General features: G+C 45.9%; 1 protein-coding gene across 1 annotated transcript in view; it reads right to left on the bottom strand.

The window, feature by feature from the left end:
- Positions 1-20203, bottom strand: part of Clstn2 (calsyntenin 2) — a 337443-nt gene that overhangs the window by 38456 nt on the left and 278784 nt on the right. The window contains exons 4-8 of the mRNA XM_090323491.1: positions 19666-19874; positions 13965-14114; positions 10862-11047; positions 5051-5299; positions 3417-3538 (exon numbers count right to left, since the gene is read on the bottom strand). Coding sequence (XP_090179617.1) covers positions 3417-3538; positions 5051-5299; positions 10862-11047; positions 13965-14114; positions 19666-19874 — 916 coding nt within the window. The remainder of the gene's footprint in view (positions 1-3416; positions 3539-5050; positions 5300-10861; positions 11048-13964; positions 14115-19665; positions 19875-20203) is intronic.

The following is a 20203-nucleotide window of genomic DNA, read 5'->3' on the forward strand; positions in this document are numbered from 1 at the left end:
AGACCCTGGTTCTACATCCCGACAGGGCCTGGCCTGAGACTGAACTTGCTATGGCAAGTCATCTCCCACCTCTAGTGCATATTGCCATCTTTGTTGCCTGGCCCCAGTCTATTCAGATGCCCTACACAGAAGTTTTACCTGACTTCTTTCCCTCAGGTCCATACCTATGACAGGACTATAAACTACATGACTCATGATCGTGGAAGCTTCCACGATCCTATTTTAGCTATGGATCCTGGATACCCAGCACAGAGCCTGGAACACGGTTGGTACCCATGCGAAGCTGCTGAGTAAAGGAAGAAGTGAGGCTCATCAGGCATCAGAACAGACAGGTGGCATCTGGAATTTCCAAGTCGGGTCACAAGTTTGGTTATGACACTATCCAGCAAAATTATAGCAGCTTGAATCCTTCCTTGCGAAGGCCAGCTATAGACCCACCAGTGGCAAATCCAGCTGTGTCTTTGAAATAAGTTATCAAGATCTAACGTGAACACTGTCTGAGATCCAGAGAGTAAAATATGACCAAGTTTTAGAATTCTAAATTGCTTAGTCAACTGAATCAAAAAGTCAATTAATCACTAGGAGGTTTTAAAAAGGATGTCAGGATTTTTCACCCCTCTCTCCCTCCTTCCTCACTGCATCTCTCCCTTCTTTTGATGTCTACATCCATTGAGCACTATGCATGCGTTCAGGACTACAAGCACCAAAGAGGTGGGGCTGTGTGAAACACAGTGTTGGCCCCAGGTACTCAGCACAAAGAGAACAGACAGGTGGGATAAAGGGGAAACTGAGGTACAGCAAGTATAGAGCTCTGCACAGAATCTGCGGGGGAGAAGAGGGAAGAAGCATCCCAGGGAGAAAGCTTTATAAGATGTGCTCATCTTGGGCTGGGAGTTTGGCCTAGCGGTAGAGTGCTTGCCTAGCATGCACAAAGACCCAGGTTCGATTCCTCGGTACCACATGCTAGAAAAAAAAATCTGGAAGTGGTGCTGAGGCTCAAGTGGTAGAGCTCTAGCCTTGAGAAAGTCCAAGGACAGTGCTCAGGCCCTGAGCTCAAGCCCAGGACTGGCAAAAAAAGAAAAAAGAAAAAAGAAAAAAAGGTGTGCTCATCTTGAGCTCCAAATGATTTCCATGCAACTTGTGGAAGGTTCTTTCTGCACAGGTTTCTGAAAGATGGATCTACAGCTGGTTTGCTGGATGACTGGGATATGTGCCTCACATATCACATATCACATATCACAGAGTGTGTCGTGCTGAAGTTTGCTATACTCAGCTCACCAAAAGCTGGGCCTTCTAGTCATATATCTATAAACAGTCATTAAGGAGTTTTAGTAGCAATTTCTTTAGCACAAAAATGGTATGGCCTGAGTCACTTCCTCACCAGAGTCATATTTGGAGACATTAAATCCCACTATATTTGGAGACAGACCCCTTAGGAAGCAACAGAGACTAAATGAGGTCTTAAAGAATGGGTTCCTCATATGACAGGGCTGGTTCCTTATAAGAAGAGAACTGTCTATCTCTGCCATGAAGACAGTATGTGAATGAGGTTTTCAGAATAGCCAGAAAGATAACCCTCACCAGGAGCAGAATCATCTTGACCTCCTAGCCCCCTTAACTGTGTGAAAATAAATGTCTACCATTTAGGCTGCTCAGCCTGAGTTTAAAAAGTTTTTATTTTTTTAATTTTTTTATGCCACCCTGTACAAAGACAAATGCAGAGCTTGAACAAGGAGAAGATCTGGCAGTTTTGAAGGTTTTTTTTTCCAGAATGAATACCAGAAGGCTGGACGTTGGTGTTTCATGGGGCTGAGGTTAAGGGGAGGAGAAGATGGAGGAAGGGCGGGAGAATGGAGTCATAATATTCAGTGTACACATGTGAAAATGGAACCCAGTAAACCAAGGGGAGGGGTAGGGTTGGGAGAGATGGAAGAATGACAGAAGGGTGACACTGATCAAGATGTGCTATACTCACACATTGAATTGAAATCCCTTTGTACTACTACTCAAAAATGATAACAATAAGTAATAAAGGCTAGGAAAATTTGCATTACAGTGATAATTCTCATCTCTTAAATTTCAAAGACTTTAAATCTGAAGATATGTTCAATTTTACATTCTCCCGCTCATTATGGACACAGGACACAATGACAGGAAGAGCAGATGCCGACTGAGCTTTACCATGTGACCTCGGATTGTGGCCGAGCCTGGGCCTCACTAGGCCTGCAGGAAGGTCTCCGGTGGGCCCCAGGCTGGACTCACACATGGAGCCCGTGTGGCAACGAGCAGCTCCAACAGAAGAAGGAAACCATCCTAGTCTGAAAGGCATTCAGTGAACCACCTCTGCCTTCGCTTAAGTTCACTACTTTAGGAACAGATTTTACCCTCACTGGATTCTGAAATAGATTTATCTGTATAACCAGAATTCCTTCCGTGCCTATTTTTAATTTCAAACTCTGCAACTTCATTTGCCTGTACCCGCGCTTTTCCATCCGTCTCAGAAAACGCCACAGGGTGTCTATAATTATCGCTCCCAGTATGGCAATGTTCGTGTTAAAAAATATACCCTCACAATATGGAATTTATTTTAATTCCCTTCAATTTGTATTATATATTTTAAAACATCCCATAAAAGCCATCTGGTACCTTAGGACATAGCTGTGAGACTGCTGAAAAATGGAATAAATAATGTCAAGATTTCCCTGTTCTTACATGACCTAGCCCTCTCAAAGCAAGAGGATATGCAAGACAATGCCACACGCCATCTTTCCAGAATTCTGGAGAGGATTCTAGCAGGATTAAGTTCTGTGGAGTGGTTAGACAGCCACCACCACATCTCCCAAACGCTCGTCCCCTGAGCTTGGCACCCTTCATTTCTGTTACACTTTGAATCTTTGTTTAAGAGGCCATAGGTGTGAACTTTAGCAAGCATGAAGGGAGGAGCAAGCACTTGCATGTCATTATGAATTAGTTCTCACCATTAGGGTGTCCAGTTCCCTGGACTCTATTCCAATTGCTAAAGGCAAGGTGCACTATTACCTACAGGAGGTAGCAGAGCACTAAAAGGGAGACGCGGACCATTGGCAACTCAGAGATGTGCTAACAGTACATGAAGTAGGCCTGGTGGCCTGGAGATGTCATTTCTCACCAGCTCAGTGCACAGAAAATGGACAAGATGCACCTTGGCAAATCAGCTGACCCTGTGTTGTCTCAGTTGAGAAGTCTGTCCTTCCTCTCTCCCAGTGGCTATCAGGAGGCAGTTTCCACCCTAATTCTAACAAGCTGAGAGCCTCCCAGAGCTGATTCCTCTGAAAGTAGCAACTCCTAGAGATACCTAGACATCACCATCACCACTGGAGCACACGGAGGGTTCTGTGGGGCTGAGCGCTGGGGCATGTGTGCCCTGAGAGCCTTACCTGATCCAGCTTCCAGTGGAACTCCGCGGGGCGAAAGGTGTCAGCCTGGTCGAAGTCCTTCCGCAAGAGGAAAACAAGGCGGCAGTTGTGCACGTACAGGGCATAGTGATGCCGGTTCATTTCTGAAAAACACAAAGAGGCCTTTGGGAGTGAGAGAAAGCCCCCGTGCAGGCACCAGTCTCTGCTTGGGGAGTCTGCCCAATTCCTCACTTAACATGGGCTCTCCTACTTTCTTTCTTACAATCAGTTCTGATGAATGTTCTAGAACACATATGGCACAACTCACCGAAATGGAAAAGAAAAAACCTAAGAGAGAGTCCATAGCACAACTTTTGTGCAGGGGCCAGCTAGGTTCTGAACCCAGCTCATACTTGGGTACTGCCCAGTGATTCAAGTGGACAAAAATTCTGATCACATCAGCTTTTCTTCGCTAGTGTCCTGTGGTGAAGTCTCCTCTGGAGACTCGGGGTTTGTCAGATGTGACAGAGTGACCACAGTGTACATCTCTTTTGTCTGCCTAATCTATGTTCAGGCGAGTGAGCTTACTTGTAGCTTCCAGAAGGAGTGGACAATTGATTTCTGGCATCTGATGGAATTCTGCGCTTGTCCATAGCAATGAGTGACTGGCCCCTCCCCAGACACCATGCACTCATCAATAGCCTTTTCCTCCTCTGATACAAAAAACTTCCTTTCTTGCTTAGAAAATCTCCTATCAGGGACTCAGCTACCAGGCCCACCGATTGGAGAGGAGCTGTTCTGTAGGCCAGTATCAGAGGACTGAGAGTCGACCATGCTGTCGTTCAGAGAGAAGTCTGTCAGGAGGCACAGTGACATGGCTATAGGAAGAGCACAGCCTTGGAGCCACACATCCTGGGTGGGTACTGGGAGAGTCACTGGCCCCTCTTGAAGTCTGACAGACTGTCCTAATAAAGGCTAAGGCCTGAGGGAGAGAATACTATTTTTTTGGTGCCAGCACTGTTCCTTAACTTTTTTCACTCAAGATGATTGCTCTAAAATCTGAGCCACAGATCCACTTCTGACTTTTTGGTGATTTATTGGAAATAAAAAGAGTCTCACTGGACCTCAAACCTCAATCCTAAGATCTCAGCCTCCTGGGTAGCTAGTACTGTCTGTGTCGTGAGCTGCCAGCATCTGACATAATGGAGCATTTTTAAACACCAAGCTGTGGCCAGCCTTGCCCAGGCTTAAAACACTGGAAATGTCTCACAACCATCTGTTCTCACTACTAATGGAAACGAGTTTCAAATTACTATTTAACTTTGATTCAGGAAGAAAGGGTCAGAATACATTGAAGATGGAGTGAGGATGAAGTCCACTCCTCCAGCCCCACCACACCCTCAGCAGCCCTGACGTATGCTGGGATGATGCTGGGTTTCTGAGGAACCCAGTTTGGAGACCACTGCTTTCTGCTTTTGCATTCTTTAGGTCTGGACCTCTACCTATACTGCCCCCAACACACCACTTACCCCCCCCCACACCTCCAGCAAATCAGCAACTAGAAGAGCAGAGAGTGGAATATATTCTGAGGGGCCTTGACACTCCTATTTTAGTCCACAGACTCAGGTTTCATGCATAGACAGGCAGTGGGGATGTGGGCCAGGCGGGGAACTCACCAGTTTTATCTGAGTTGCAGAGGATGGTCTCCTTCTCTGCTCGCACACCCGTGCTGGGGCCATGTTGCATCCACATGGTGATGGTGAACTGGTCCGTCAGGTTCTTGGGCACAATCCCATCAGGGATCTTGGCGCCCTGCCTGCCGTCAAACCTGAAGATCATCTCTCCACTGTCCACCAGCAGTCCCACTGTCCAGTTGGTGGCTGCGCTGGGAGGTGGCAAGAGGTCGATGATGCCAGAGGAGGCTCCTGGAGCAGGGGTGGGAGAGGAAAAGGAGGCCCACAGGGTCAGGGTCAGGAGGCAGGTTTCCTGGCGCCTGGGTTTTGGCACTATTTAGTGCTCATGTTCAGTGAGGCCTGCCCCAAGCCCCGAGCTCAGTATCTGGGAAAAGTAGTATCAAACACCACGTGGCCTAAGCATTGCTGCTTGAGAAGCCATTGGTAACTTAGGAGGCAAAAGTGATATACACAGTAAGAACCCTAGTGGCTCCTATTAGCAAAAGGAAGCTGAGGTTTGACTCAGATAGGAGCCATTCTACATCCCTGTGCGCGTGCACCTTTTGGTAAGGATTCGGCAGTGCACACTGATATAACCCTGGAGCGAATTCCACAGGCTAGCAAAGCAACTGGAGAGAGGTGCTGAGCAAGGACCTAGTGTGAGCTAGGAGACATGGAAGGAGGATCGAGAACAGTCCTGTTCCTATATATGTCTTCTTGTATATGTATCTTCTATGGATATAGTGGAGATTTCACGATTTTATTATTACTTGTTTACAGTTTTCTGAGTGTATCTTTGTATTTCCTGAGGAACCTTTATTGGGCAGTGAGCAGGTACTAGAACTGAATGAAGTATTTTATATGTTCCTCCTCTGCACGGAATGCAAACACAACACTTGGGTTTGGTAAGCCCCTGGCCACAACCAGCTAGTACATCATCCCATCATCAGGACTTCCCAGCTCCAACACCCAGGTTCCCCACTGCTCTTCCCATGCATTCTGCAAACGTGGTAACTGAGACCCAGAGACAGGGAAACAAGTGGATCCAGATCACTGGTCTACACAGCTAGCTAGAGCCATGTGTGGTTCTCAGACACCCTGGCATTGTCCTGCCTGCTACACAGGCCACCCAGCTGACCGACAAGCATAGCTCGGTTCTGCAGGCCCCCACCCCTCCACAAAGGCAGCTGTTTCCACAGAGAGGCCCACTGATAGCCCCGACAAGGTCATTGATGTGGGGCTCCCTCGTCTTCCCCAGGTAAGGGGAAGGGCTGGCCACATTTCCTGTCCTGCAGGTATTTCCTGGCAGAGCGTGTGAGGCTGCACTTAACCAGATGGTATAGACGTCCACAGACTCAACAGATTGCGTTTCATTTCTTGGTACAAACAAACTGAGAGAGATTTACTTCCTTCCAGAGTTCTTCGGTGTCTTCTCTCCAGGGGGAAGCAGGGCACATTCCTGTTGGAAACACCGCCAGGGTGCATTTATGCTGCTCCTGTGGCATCCTCGGTGCCGGTCCCTAGAGATGCCAGATGCCAAGAAGTCACACAGCCCTGGTCCATGCATAGCGGCTATGTCTTGAGGGCTGGGGGTTTTGAATCAGAGGGGAGTTCTGGATTCTGGTTCATGAGTTGCAGCCTACCAGGATGGGAAAAATGCTCTACAGCAGCAAGCAGGCATAGACAGGGGAGCAGGGCTGATTTCTGGCTGCACTTCAGGAGTTCAAATGCAACAAGGAGGTAGTGCTCAATGTGTGAACATGGCTCATGGGTCTGTTTGTACTCTGCTCTGGACAGAGTCCTCAGCACTTTGAAGTGGCCACTGGATGACTGAGAGAGGACAGGGGACGATATATGGGAAAGTCTCAGGGACAAAAATGGTACAGTTAGGGACCAGGGATCATTCTGGAGTGCTCTCCACATAGGCAACACACAGGGAGGCAGGTGTGGATTTAATGCCTATAATCTTACATATCGGGAGATGGAGATTTGGAGGACTATAATTTGAGGCCAGATGGAGCAAAAATGAACAAGTATACTTTCTCTAGCAATAAAAAGCTGGCTGCAGTGGAGTCCATCTGCCACCCCAGCAGCAGGAGAGGCTTGAGTAGGAACACTGTCACCAGGCATAATATAAATGCATGACACTATCTGACAAATAACAAAAGCAACAAGGATGGAAGGCATGGGTCAAGTGGTAGAGCACCTGCCGAGTAAGTCACTGTGGGCAAATAAATGTGTTCTGCCCAACATTGGGGAGGGGGGGGGATAGGGTATGGCTGCTGCTTATGTGACCCTGAAATAAGCATACACCAAGAGAGGACAGCCCTTCACTGACGTGTGATTAGTAATGCAACCTGATTCTCAGCCATTTCTCCTTTGGCGCTCTGAGTATGGAAGCCCTGGCTACAGCTGGGGGCCTGACATTGCTGCCCCTGGAAGCCTAAGCTCTTGGTGTCTTGGATTCCTGGAGTTGGGCTATTCTGAAGGTATCAAAGCCAGTGATGAAGATTCTTAGTAAGAATAAGCACTGTTAAGTGGCAAGGTATAAGAAAATCAGAGACTCTCATGGCTCCTAAAAGTCTACACTATAACCCTTTTCAAACATGTCTGCCTTCTAGGAGACAGAGATGAGCAGTTCGGAAATATCTGTCGAAGCATTAAGTACAGGATCACATGAGTGAATGAATGCATGAAGGAGTAAATGAATTCTCTGAAGATCTGGCTTCTGAGTGTATAAATTCTGGGAACAGTATGAACTCTGGTCATCTATAATTTTCTGACATGTGAAGCACTTGATTTTAACTGCATGCTTGCACACTGTGCCCTTTACCTGAAAGGGACTGGTTCTGGGAACTCCTGCATCATAAATAGAACATCTGCCCCCAGCAGGGTACATGGGGGGCAGCAGCTAGCTGCTCAGAAGCACCATGATCCTCCAGTGAGTAGCCTCTGGCCTGAGGTTTGGAAAGCATTCGTCCCATACAGCATTTTTCTATTTTATATAATGCACAGTGACAGAGGGTCACTGGAGTCAGCCTTCTGGAGGGCTGCTGTTGATGTCAACTTTGATTTGGTTGAGAGATCTCACTGAGGATTTTCTTGTGCTGGACACAGCACCGCGATCCTTCCTCTCTGGAAAGCCTGGTGTACTAAGCTGGTGAGGCCTTGGAAGAAGTGATACGCGGTTGACTAAAACTTCTCCCTAAGCTGGCAGTGGGGGCCTGTCTTAGACTAAGTCTCATCCACAAACAGAAGGGAATACAGATCTGAGGGTCTCCACTGATGCTGTGCAAGGCAGGATGGATAAACACCATGAAGCAATGGACTACAGAATGGATCTAAAGGGTGGAGGCAGAGTCTTGGAAGAATGGAAAGGAAGAACAGATGTGCCATGGGTGACTTGCCATTGATCCCTAGCTTGGGTTGGCTGTGTGGATTGTCCAGTTAAGATGCTCTCCATGGGTTCTTCTAACCATGGATTCTTGCAGACTTTTTGCTTCTTGTTTCTATCTTACACTCATCCCTGCTACAACTCTCATTGTTTGGAACTTGCTATGCCTCTCTTAGATTTGGTAGTAATACCTTAACTGGCCTGTTTCCCTCAAAAGTCAATAAAGATTTACAGGATGCCAAATGCATGAATGCTGCACACAGACAGACAGCAGACAGACACACAGACACACAGAGACATACACAGACAGGCAGACACACACACATACTTTCATCTTCCTAGAAGTCACAGTGTACACGGGACTCAGGTGATCACCTTCCGTGCTGGGAACAATATGGCCTGCATCTATCCCTTTAAGCTCAGATAGACCCTGTGGCCACTGGACCTCTGTTCTTTGCTTCTGCCTTTTTCTGTGCTCTTTTACCAGTGCAATCAAGAGTGAGACTTGTGACAGGAGGCAGGACTGGTCTGTCTACTGAGGTTACTAGGGAATATTCCCTCAAGTGGTTGATGGTGCTACAGATAGCCAGAATTTCTTATCCCAAGGGCAGCTGCTAGTGCTTGATAAAGCTCTGTGTGTGTGTACACACATGCACACATATGTGAACTGCCTCTCCTTTCTGGCTGAATTAACCCAGTTAATTCAGTAAGGTGAGGCTGGTGGACCAGATGGAATGAGCTGCTCACACATCACATGCAATTCTGCTCTGAAGCTTCCTTCCCCAAGAACATCCTTCTCACCTCTCTAGTCCCCATCTCTTCCCTGGCAGCATGTGAAATGAAGTCTCAGGCAGGCACCCTTGAGCCCTTCTGATCTTTAACGAGCTGATTCATCTTCTGCTCCTAACCTGGGGGAGTAAACGACTCTCACCCACCCTGGGAGCAGCATGGGGTTGGCTTGACTTTTCCGCTAAGCACACAGGGTATTCATTTAGAGTACAATGTCATCTTGGATGACTTCTACATAAAACATCGAAGGACAGTGCTGGAGATACTTTTCCTAAATATCATAGGTCCTAGCTGTCCTTTTTCTTTCAATTTTTTTTTGCCAGTCCTGGGCTTGGGCTCAGGGCTTGAGCACTGTCCTTGGACTTTCTCAAGGCTAGCACTCTACCACTTGAGCCTCAGCACCACTTCCAGATTTTTGCTATGTATGTGGGGTACTGAGGAATTGAACCCAGGTCTTCGTGCATGCTAGGCAAGCACTCTACCACTAGGCCAAACTCCCAGCCCCCCCTTTTCTTTCAAATTTTTAAAGAGCATTTTGGAATACTGGATTTGTTAGACATTGCTCCAGAGATGTCTGCAGTCCCATGGGCCCCTTCAGTCTGGTGCCATGGACAGATCATGTTGACACCTAGCCACTATTTTATTTCAGTGAACTTGAACATGTTATATCTGCCCTCTGAGCTCTGCCACCAGCGGCTCACTTCCTCTCTGCAGGAGGGGCATTCACGTAGGAAACACTGAGCATGTGCGGTAATGCTCATCTTGATTTGTACAGCTCAGGAATGTACCTGCCCTCCCAGGGCTTCTCCTGTGAATGTGCATGGCCTCCCTGAATAAAGTGTAGACACTTCCTTTGTGTGGGGCAGGCACTGCCCTGGAAATGACTCCTACCCTCTCCTTACCTGCTGCGGGCAATAGTTCTATCTCTTGGCTATTCTGGTTTGGGGTTGGCACTCATCAAGTCGTTCACCCGTTGGTTTCTGTTACACTCTGAGCATTCACCCAGCGTCTTCTACTGTGTTGTGACTTCAGGCTGTTCTGCTGCCATGTTAAAATTCTTAATCATGGGGGCTGGGAGTTTGGCCTAGTGATAGACTGCTTGCCTAGCTTGCATGAAGACCCGGGTTCAATTCCTCGGTACCACATGCATAGAAAAAAGCCAGAAGTGGTGCTGTGGCTCAAGTGGTAGAATTCTAGCCTTGAGAAAGTCCAAGGACAGTGCTCAGGCCCTGAGCTCAAGGCTCAGCACTGGCAAAAAAATTCTTAATCATGGTTAAACCCAATTTTCAGTGCACCGAGCCCTGAGAATTATGCAGCTGCTTTGGTGGAAAGAAAATGCACCCCTTCCCATGGTGGCAACACCACTTCTCACAGTGTGCCCATTTCTCAGCTCTGTACCAGGAGCCTTTAGACACACTGTGCCATTTAATTCCTGTTCTGCCAGTGGAGAGTGGATACTGGACCTTGCCGCTTGCCAAAGCCCTCAAGACTGGCAGGGTCTGAATCAGCCATATCTGATGCCAACAGCAATGATCCTTCTGCCAACAGCAGAAGGGTGAATCAGGCTGAAGGGTTGATTCTGTCACTTTAGTAGGGTGTACTTTTAATCAATCCCAAAGGAAAGCACCTACCGCACAATTTCTGAAGGGACTTTTCAGAGTAGGTCTCGCGGTCACAGCCCTTGCCGATGTAGTTGGTCTGAAGCTCTGCAGTGACCTGGAGTGATGACACAGCTCCATCACATGTTTCCAGGTGGATGCTGGGAAATAAGGGCACACTCCCTGAGCCAGGCTGGTACTCAATCCTTTTGGTCCAGTCTGCACAAACCAAGGAAAGATGAAAAGGACACAAGGTACAGTCAGTGCTGCTAGAACATTTGTATTTGAAAAATGTGGATTTCTCCCAATAAATCATTCATCTGGACAATTAGGGAACTGTTGGAGGATAATGGGAATTTTCCATTTGCTGATGTAAGATTTCTCCACTTGAGAAAAATGTTAAATTTCTCCACTTGAGAAAAACCTGGGGAATTCAGCAGGCTGCACTCAACTAAATTGAGTCACAATACAAGAATAGACAATATACACGTACACAAAACAGACATTTACCAGCTCTTCAGTTCATCATGTGCTGAGGGAAAGACAGAATAAGCTACCACACTGAGGAACAACCTCAATGATAACGTTTTTTAAAATAGAGAAAAAGAAAACATTAGCACAATTCTACACAAGCACCAAGATAAACAAGGCACCAGGATCTCAAAGCCATCCGGCATTTGCTGGTGGGAGTGACACAGGAAGAGCAGCAGATGCCACATCACTGTGACACTGTAGAGGAAGGAGAGGCTCTGAAGCCAGTAGACTGTTGTGATCATTGGAATAGGATGGGTCCAGTCTCACCATCAAATATCAGATCTGTTCCAAGGTCTAGTGCCGTATTTATTTCACTATTTTATAAAATACTAATGCATTACTGATGATATATATATATTTTTTGTGGGTCATGGGGCTTGAACTCTGGGCCTGGGCGCTGTCCCTGAGCTCTTTAGCTCAAGGCTACAACCCTACTGCTGGAGCCACAGTTCCTGCTTTCTAGGGGTTAATTGGAGATAAGAGTCTCAGGTTCTCTAGTGCCCGGGCTGGCTTTGAACCTTCATCCTCAGATCTCAGCCTCCTAAGTAGCTGGGATTACAGGTGAGAGCCACCATGCCTGGCTGATGACGTTTTTTTGAGTGTTGTTGTTGGTTTTGCTTTGTTTTTAACAGTGTTTCCCCACTGTGCCTCACATGATGGCTTTTAAGAATGGTATGTCCCATTTCAGGGCATTCTGTGGGATCTCATAGAGGCCACAAGGATTTCCCAACATTCAGCACTCTTGACTTGCTGAAGTAGGAATGAAGATCTTATCATCACTGGTCAGTGGGGGGAAAATAATTGGGAAGCAATAAAGCACGGGAGAGAAACAAAATCACAATCAAAATAGCACCCCACAAGGACATAGCAGTCTAGGAAAAGAAACAGAGTGAGCCACATCAGAGCTCATTTCCGCTTGTATCTCGACCCACACAGGGAGCCTTCGTGCTCCTTGCCAGTCAAGTGAGCCTGGCCATGTTCCTGCACCTCTCTTAACCTTGAACCTTGGTTTCTTCATGTGTGGAATGAGGTTTTTTTTTATTTTATTTTTTTTTGCATTATTGGAATTTGAACTGAGGGCCTTGCACCTCTTGCTCATGGCTGGCATTCAGTCACTTGAGACCTACTTTCAGCCTTGTTTTGCTGGTTATTTTGGACTTGACTGCCCCATCTGGCTTGGGACAAGCTATTCGGCTTTCTGAATAGCTGGGATTACAGGAGTGGTCCACTAGTGCTTGGAGGATGAGGATTTGAATGGATTACTGTGAAAGGAGGCCATGGAATGTAACTGCTGGGACCAGGGCTTTGATCTAGATTGGAATCCCTGTTTTCTACCTGGTACCATGTCTAGGGGGAGGGGGTCAGGAGGAAGTGGGGAGGGCAGGTCATTTCCTTTTTTCTGCCCCCACTCATTCATGCACACAGCTAGGTCTGAGTTATTTACTATAGGAGGTAATAAATGCAAGCCATTTAGCCCCATGCTTGACACATAATAGGCACATACATCCTGAGCATTAAATTATTTGGCTTTCTTTTTTCCAATTAAAAACAATTACACACAGGCAGCATTTAAAAAGAAACAAACGACAAACTCTCTGAACTCAATTACAAGTATAAGGAACCCTCTCCTCTTCTTTTATTACTGACCCTTTTCCATTTACTATATTTTAGTTTCACAGAGCATTTTACTACCTTTTAATTCTTACTAAAATGAGATAATTAACTATAAAGACAAAGGGAGGGAGTGGTAAGTGGCTCTGTGCCCTGGCTGAGCCTCGAGGCCCTTGCTCTTGCTGGGATTACTACAGTTCGTCTTTCTTTTCCTTTAGCACTTGTCTCATAGCTGACTCTGTGAATGGGACTCAGCAAACAGAAGACTGGGCTGAGAAATGGCCTAAGTCCAGTTATGTCAGACGCACATGCACAAATTTGTCTGAAGCCTGGAAACTCCTGAGAGAGATGGCCTTTACACCCAGTGAGTTTATAGCAGGCTAGGGATGAAAGGACTAACAGACTCTCTAGGAGATGATCCATCTACGCACTGGCCTTTCCTCCTTTGGTCAGAGCCAATTGTTGTGATCATTTGCTTTCTCATCACACCCCCCAAAATCGAAACTGATAGAAAATTCCACCTCCATCGGAGACCACTGTGTCTTCCTTCTCTGAGTCAACCTTTCAAAGCCCATGTTCATCCCACCTGTCTGTGTGAGCATAAGGAACAGGACCAGGAGTTTTGCTCAGGGGTTCAGCAAGGGATGAAAACTAGGCATGTGTCAGCAATTCTCCGTGCCCTTGGGTAAAGCCAAGGGACTCCAGAGGCAGTTCTTCCTGAGCATTATGGGGTTAGTACTATTGATTTGAAGCAGTCATGAATGCTAAGCCCATGGGCACTGACATTAGATACGTTGCTTCAGACAATCCCGGCTGTAAAATGGGGGAAGCATCTCAATTTCTTGGGTAAATATACCCATTTCTTGTGGCAAAATAACTACCCTTCATAAACCCTCTAGTACAAGTTGTGACCATTTGTGGACATGTCGGCACACTCTGTATACCAGACCAAGCTGCCTTCACATAGCAAGACTGGAAAACCCAGGCCCACCTTGCCAGCCAGGCTTGCAGACTGGCTTCACGTCCACCTGTACCAGGGTGTCCTGAGCAGCGGGCTTCTGCCCACAGTCGTAGGCGGTCACCAGGATCTCGTACTGTCGTTGCTTGTCATAGCTCAGCTTCTCCGTGTTCCTGATATTGCCTGAGTAACAAGAACATTCGAAACCATTTCAGGTCAAGCAAACCATCCCCTCTTTATTCAACATCCCTTCTCCATTCCATCAACCCTGTCAAAAATAAAATAACTCTTTGTAAAACACAAAATGAAACAAACAAACAAACAAACAAGGGCAATAGAAGCCTGGTCTCTAGTTGTGGCCACCATATGATTTGATGGCCGCTTCTGGGGAGCCACTGGCTGTAGCCACCTCTCTGTGCACTGGGGCTGCAAGGGGATTCCAAGCATACATTTGGAATCCAACTGGCCTGTGTTTATAAGTAATGGGCTTCTAGAAAATTCCCCCCCGAGGCGCGCCCACATGGCTGTCTCTGATAGAGAGCAAAGAGAGTACATCTGCCATGAAATTTCTGGAAAAGGATGGAATTCAGAAAATGTCCTGACACATATTTTTTAGCATCTGGGCTTGTTGCCAGGACTGTTCACTGCTTCTTCTCACATTATTTTGCTACCAAATAGGAAGTAAAATCAATAAGCAAACGTGTGACCTCCCTTCTGAAAGCTACACAGAATAACAGATTCCTTGCTTGGAGGAAGAAGATATTTTTTCTTCTCTAAGAAATCCCACACAATGTTTTCAGAGTCATGCGTATGCTTTGTTCTTGCGGTCTTGGTGCTACTATTTGGAAATAGATATTTGATAATGACAAAAAATTATTGGACTATTTTTGTTAGAATATGGTTTTGTTCCTTAGAAGGAATAATAACCCCAAGCCCATTTAACATTTAAGTGAGAGTAAAGTCTTCATTTACTGAAATAATGTCCTCCTGGTTTTCTTGGTTTGTCTGATAGGGAAGTCAAAGGCAAACTAGGACTCAAATATTTTACCAGAAGCAAATTTAAGAAATCTAAACATTAGAAAATAAGCCAAAATCCAGAAACAAACTAACACAGAATGGCTGATTCAGGTAGATACATTTGATCAAAATTTAAGGCAAATTACCTAAATGAGTTTTTTTCCATTGCAATTGATGTGTATTATTCATGCAATTGAACTTGAAAGGATGGGAACTGGGAACAGAGCTTGGACAACAAGAAGGGTCACACAATGGTTTAAAAGGTTGGAGAAGCTGTGGCATCGACATTGTATATTCCTGGGACAGTGTTCAGCAGGTGCCACCCAGATGAGTGCAATAGGATGTGGAGGACTTTAAGGTCAGGGGAGGAATACAAAGTCACTTGGTACACAGGACCAAGAATTAGAATAATAAGTTGGTCCTATGAGTATACTAGTACTAAAAGATAATAGTACTTTGGGTGTGTCATGGGTATTAGTGGGAGGGAGTATGGAGAATGAAGAGAGTGGGGGGTGAATATGGCCCATATCCTTTATGGACATGTGTGAAAAGGGAACAATGAACTCATTTGTTGAGTGGTTTGGGAAGGAAAGATGGTGGAATGAGGGAGAGTGATTAGGCATGTGATGTACATGTCAAAAATACCTCCCCGTATCCAACCACCTTTTAACAGCATAACAAGATGTGAAAAATTTGAGTCCACTCTGTGCTCTGGGTTGTTTTCTAAAAATGCAACTATATCTACTGATTGAAGGTGGCATTTAGTTTAACAAAGTTGGTCAAAACTCCCTGAAGAAAAATGGGTTTGATGTTTTTCTGTGTGATGGTCAAAATCTCATTTCCCCTTGAAATTTGTTTTTCACTCAGTCCCAGAGGCCTGCACAGGTCTGGAGGTGCTCAGGAGTAGGTGAGAGTGTTTTCCACGGATTCTCCTAACAATCTCCTTTGTAATACAGTGGTGGCAGAAGAGGGATTTCTTCTCTTGGGTGGAAATTGTTTACACTACAACTATGAGAAGTCTGTTGTCCACAATGCCAAATTGAATTTTGAACAAAAAATGTGGGTTTCCCTTTTCTTTAAAGGTAAATAACTCAAAAGATAACTCTTCTCTCTGGAGTTGAGACTTGGATTTACCATCCATATGACATTAAGCAGACAAAGGAAACACTATTGATTGTAGTAGGAAGGTAAACACACATGGGTAGAATCTGTGGCTCACTTTGTTGCAGCTCCACAAATCTTAAACTGGGGAATTCATTTACCTTCTCTACTACCAGCAGCTTTCTGTGTCTGAACAAGTTTCAAAGCAGAGAATCTGAATAAATGGGACCAAGATGCCATTGTTATGTAAAGGAGCATCAAATTTGGATACGATACACACGGAAAATGTTTTTTGTTTTGTTTTGTTTTGTTTTTGCCAGTCCCGGGCTGGAGCTCAGGGCCTGAGCACTGTCCTTGGACTTTCTCAAGGCTAGAGCTCTACCATTTGAGCCTCAGCACCACTTCTGGCTTTTTTCTAGGTATGTGGTACCGAGGAATCGAACCCGGGTCTTCGTGCATGCTAGGCAAGCACTCAACCACTAGGCCAAACTCCTGGCCCCATACACGGAAAATGTTTGAAAGCTCAGAAAAAGCCATCCATCTTTGAGATTGTTGCCAACAGGTCTTTTCCTGCCATATTTGAAAGAGTTTATTTAACCTAGAACCTTGTTAGATGACCTGACTACACACTAAACTCAGGTTAACGTGGCAATGATGTCTGATCTCAGTTCTTGGCCAGAGTTTCATTTCAGAAATCCATAAAGTACACAGAAAATGTGACTCTCAACTGTAGCCTTTCTGTGAAACTTCAGAACCCCATAATGAGGTAGAATTGTTATTGTCAAGATTACACAGGGAAGGAAACTCCAGCTGGAAGAGTCTCCAGTTAAAGACAGACCAGGCTGACTCTATATAACATCTTCTGTCCTTGCTGCCCTGCATCTTTTCTTTCCCTTTCTCAGAGCTTGGCAGGTAGGAATGACCAGAACCCATCTACCCGAAAGTCACATGGTGAAATGTATAGGAAACCCAGGCCTCAATGAGAGAGCTCCCAAGTTAGCAGCACTGCCCTGCTATGCATGTATGCAAAGAAGTTGTTCAAGGAGCTGAGAAGGTCGTCCAGGGAGGTGATGGATGAGGGCCAACTGAGAAGCTCATTAGAATGGGAGCTGCTTCCATGTCTGCCCCTAGGTCCTGCCTTCATTACTTGGAGAACTGCTTCCGTAAACCTCGCTGTTGGGGCCCGCGCTCCTCAGGACTGCCCACTCCCCTCTTCATCTCATCATTGTAAACCAAAGTTAGAAGCAGAGGCCTGGCAAAGGCCCATTACTCACTTTTAATGAGACAGCCAGGGAAATAAATTGGCATATGTTAGTGAAATGGCTCATCAAGGTGAGTAATTATCTTCATGACTGGGGCAGTTTACCCTCAGATGAAAGAATTTTGCATCTCATCTCTTGCTGGGTGCTGGCTCTCGAGATGGGAGGGAGGGGGCAGGAGGCCAAGTGGAGCTTGACCACTGCTCACAGATCCCTCCTCTTGTCTGGTCTTGCTCTTTATCAGCCAGGGATTTGTCACTCCCCAAATCCCAAAGCCTTAGCTGGAAGCTGGTGGCTCCTGCATGGTGTCTGTAATCCTAAGCTACTCAGGAGGCTGAGATCTGAGGGTTGAGGTTGCAAGCCAGCCTAGGCAGAAAAGTCCATGAGACTCTTACTTGCAATTAAGCACCAAAAAAGTTGGAGCTAAGTCGGAAGAGCTCAAGTGCTAGTTTCAAGCAAAAAAGGCTCTGAATTCAAGCCCCAGTACTGGTACAAAAGGAAAATTCAAAGCCTTTATGGGGACAGGCTATATAACTGTTCACAGGAGAATAGAATTCCAGAGGAGAAAAACGCTAAGCGCACTAAGCAGGTATTTTATAAAGGGGTACGTGTGTGTGTGTGTGTGTGTGTGTGAGTGTGTGTGAGAGAGAGAGAGAGAGAGACAGAGAGAGAGAGAGAGAGAGAGAGAGAGAGAGAGAGAGAGAGAGAGAGAGAGAGAGGGGGGGGGGGGAGAAAGGGAGAGAGAGAAAGGGAGAGAGAGAGGGGGAGAGAGAAAAGAAGGGAGGGAGAGGGAGAAGGAGGAGAGGGAGAGATGGGGACAGGCCAGATATCTTACAGAACAATCTACCAGGAGGTATTTCTGATTTTGGAAGTCTCTACCAACTATAATTATCCTCTTTTAGGTCCAGAATGGAATATTAATTAAAGTCTAGCATTTCCCCCTTTCCTTCTTGCGCACTGAACTCCTAACCTGTACAATTAGCATTTAGTGATGCCCAGGTATGTAGTTGTCATTCCTATATCTTTTAACCTTTTATAGTAAAACTAGTCCACTGCCATCTTTTCTCTTTCTTCCTTTTTTTGGGAGGAAGGGGGGGTGTCTTATGTTTATTAGCTTGTCCTTCAAGCAACAGACTACATCACAAAGTTTTACCTGGCTTCAACACCAACAACAAGGGGAAGACTTCCAAGGATGGTGCCTACAAGGCACCATCTCTCATTGATTAAGAGCTAATTTGGATCATGGAATGCTTTCTACATTAATTTCATCCTGATGCCCCTGATTTTATAATCTGTTTTCTCTATGTGGTTGCATTCTGTGTGTGTGTGTGGACTGGAATTTGAACTCAGGGCCTGGGCCTTGCCCCTGAACTTTATTGCTCAGGGCTGGCACACTACTACTTGAACTACAGTACTACTTCTGGCTTTTTAGTGGTTAACTGGAGATAAGAGTCTCATGGATTTTTGTGCCTGGGCTGGCTTTGAAAAATGATCTTCAGATGTCAGCTTCTAGAGTAACTGGCATAGGTGTGAGTTACTGGGGCCTAGTCTGTGAATGTCTTCTGAGTTTTTTTGCATCTTTGTCAGGCATTTAAATGTTATTTTAAGCAAAGGAGGGAACATATACAGGTACTCACATTCATACTAATAACTAACAATATACTTGGCAAATAATGCAATTTGATTATAATCAAAGTATGGATAATTACAGGTCTGAGTAGGTCAGGCCTCCAGCTGTCATGTTTATTATATAACAAGACTGATACTTGTGACAAAAAAAATCTGAAATATCCATATAGCTTTATGGCACTACTTCAAGTCCTTGTCAGTTTGATATAGGTTCTAATTAGGGTTAAAATTCTCAAAAGGGGGTAGGCGCTTTATGGATTCCTGAAAATTTCTATGGCTTGGATTTAAAAAAAATATCTCCCTCCTTGCTTTTCTCTGAGCACCTCTTAGGGAACAGAAAGTGGGTTGTTGGGTGGTGGCAGGGTCATGTCACAACTTCTCCAATGGAGGAGGGACTCAGAAATAGCAGGCTGATGGCTTGACTCCTATCAGGATAAAAATTGGAAAACTCTTATCAGTTTCCAGAGGTGTGGTCTCTGAAATCTATCATATATGTTTGGTTTTTGAAGCTTCCTGGGAGTATTTTAGAGCAGGCAGGGCTGCTAGTCATGTAAGGAAGGTCTCCTCTAGTGCTGTTCTGGGTCACAGAACCCACCCCATCTCCTGAGTGGAGATGTCACTGCCAGGTTCGATGAGGGCCTGTACTTGGCCTTCAGGAAAGTGTGGGAGTTGGCTGACTTGATTCCCTGTCCCCACTCCCCTGACCAGAGTCCTCTCAGGTCACTCACCATTTCTGTCGATGGCAAAAGGCACGTCTGTCGTGACAATTTCATAGTTGCAAATCTGGCTGTACTGGGGGGAGCAGTCCTCATCGATGGCTTCTACTTGCAGGATGCTGTCGTAGATCTTGCCTTCTGTCACGACGGCTTTGTAAGCTGGCTCTTTGAAAGTGGGAGCAAACTCGTTGACATCCTTCACCTGAATATGGACCACAGCCCTGGACCACAGACCAGAAAGATGAGAGAGTGCCATCATATCCCAACACCACCCCACCTTCCTGGGACACTGACTCATCTGGAAGGCAAGTGAGGGGTGACAGCTCAAGCTGTGCAGGACAATTGTTGCCTCAGTGCTCTGTCCTCCATCCACTGGGACCCATTTGCCTGCTCTGCCCCCTGTGTTCTGAGTAAATCTATTCCAGAAAACCCACTATCTTTATCTTTCCTGTTCCCTGCCTTTTGGCAGCATATTTCATCTTCATCTTCTCCCTTTTCTCTTTTCCATTTATCTTTCCATTCAAGAAGGAAGGAACTTCTCTAACTCAGT

This window comes from Megascapheus bottae, chromosome 32, assembly GCF_031878675.1.
Source record: "Megascapheus bottae isolate mThoBot1 chromosome 32, mThoBot2.hap1, whole genome shotgun sequence".
In the NCBI taxonomy this organism is placed as follows: domain Eukaryota; kingdom Metazoa; phylum Chordata; class Mammalia; order Rodentia; family Geomyidae; genus Megascapheus; species Megascapheus bottae.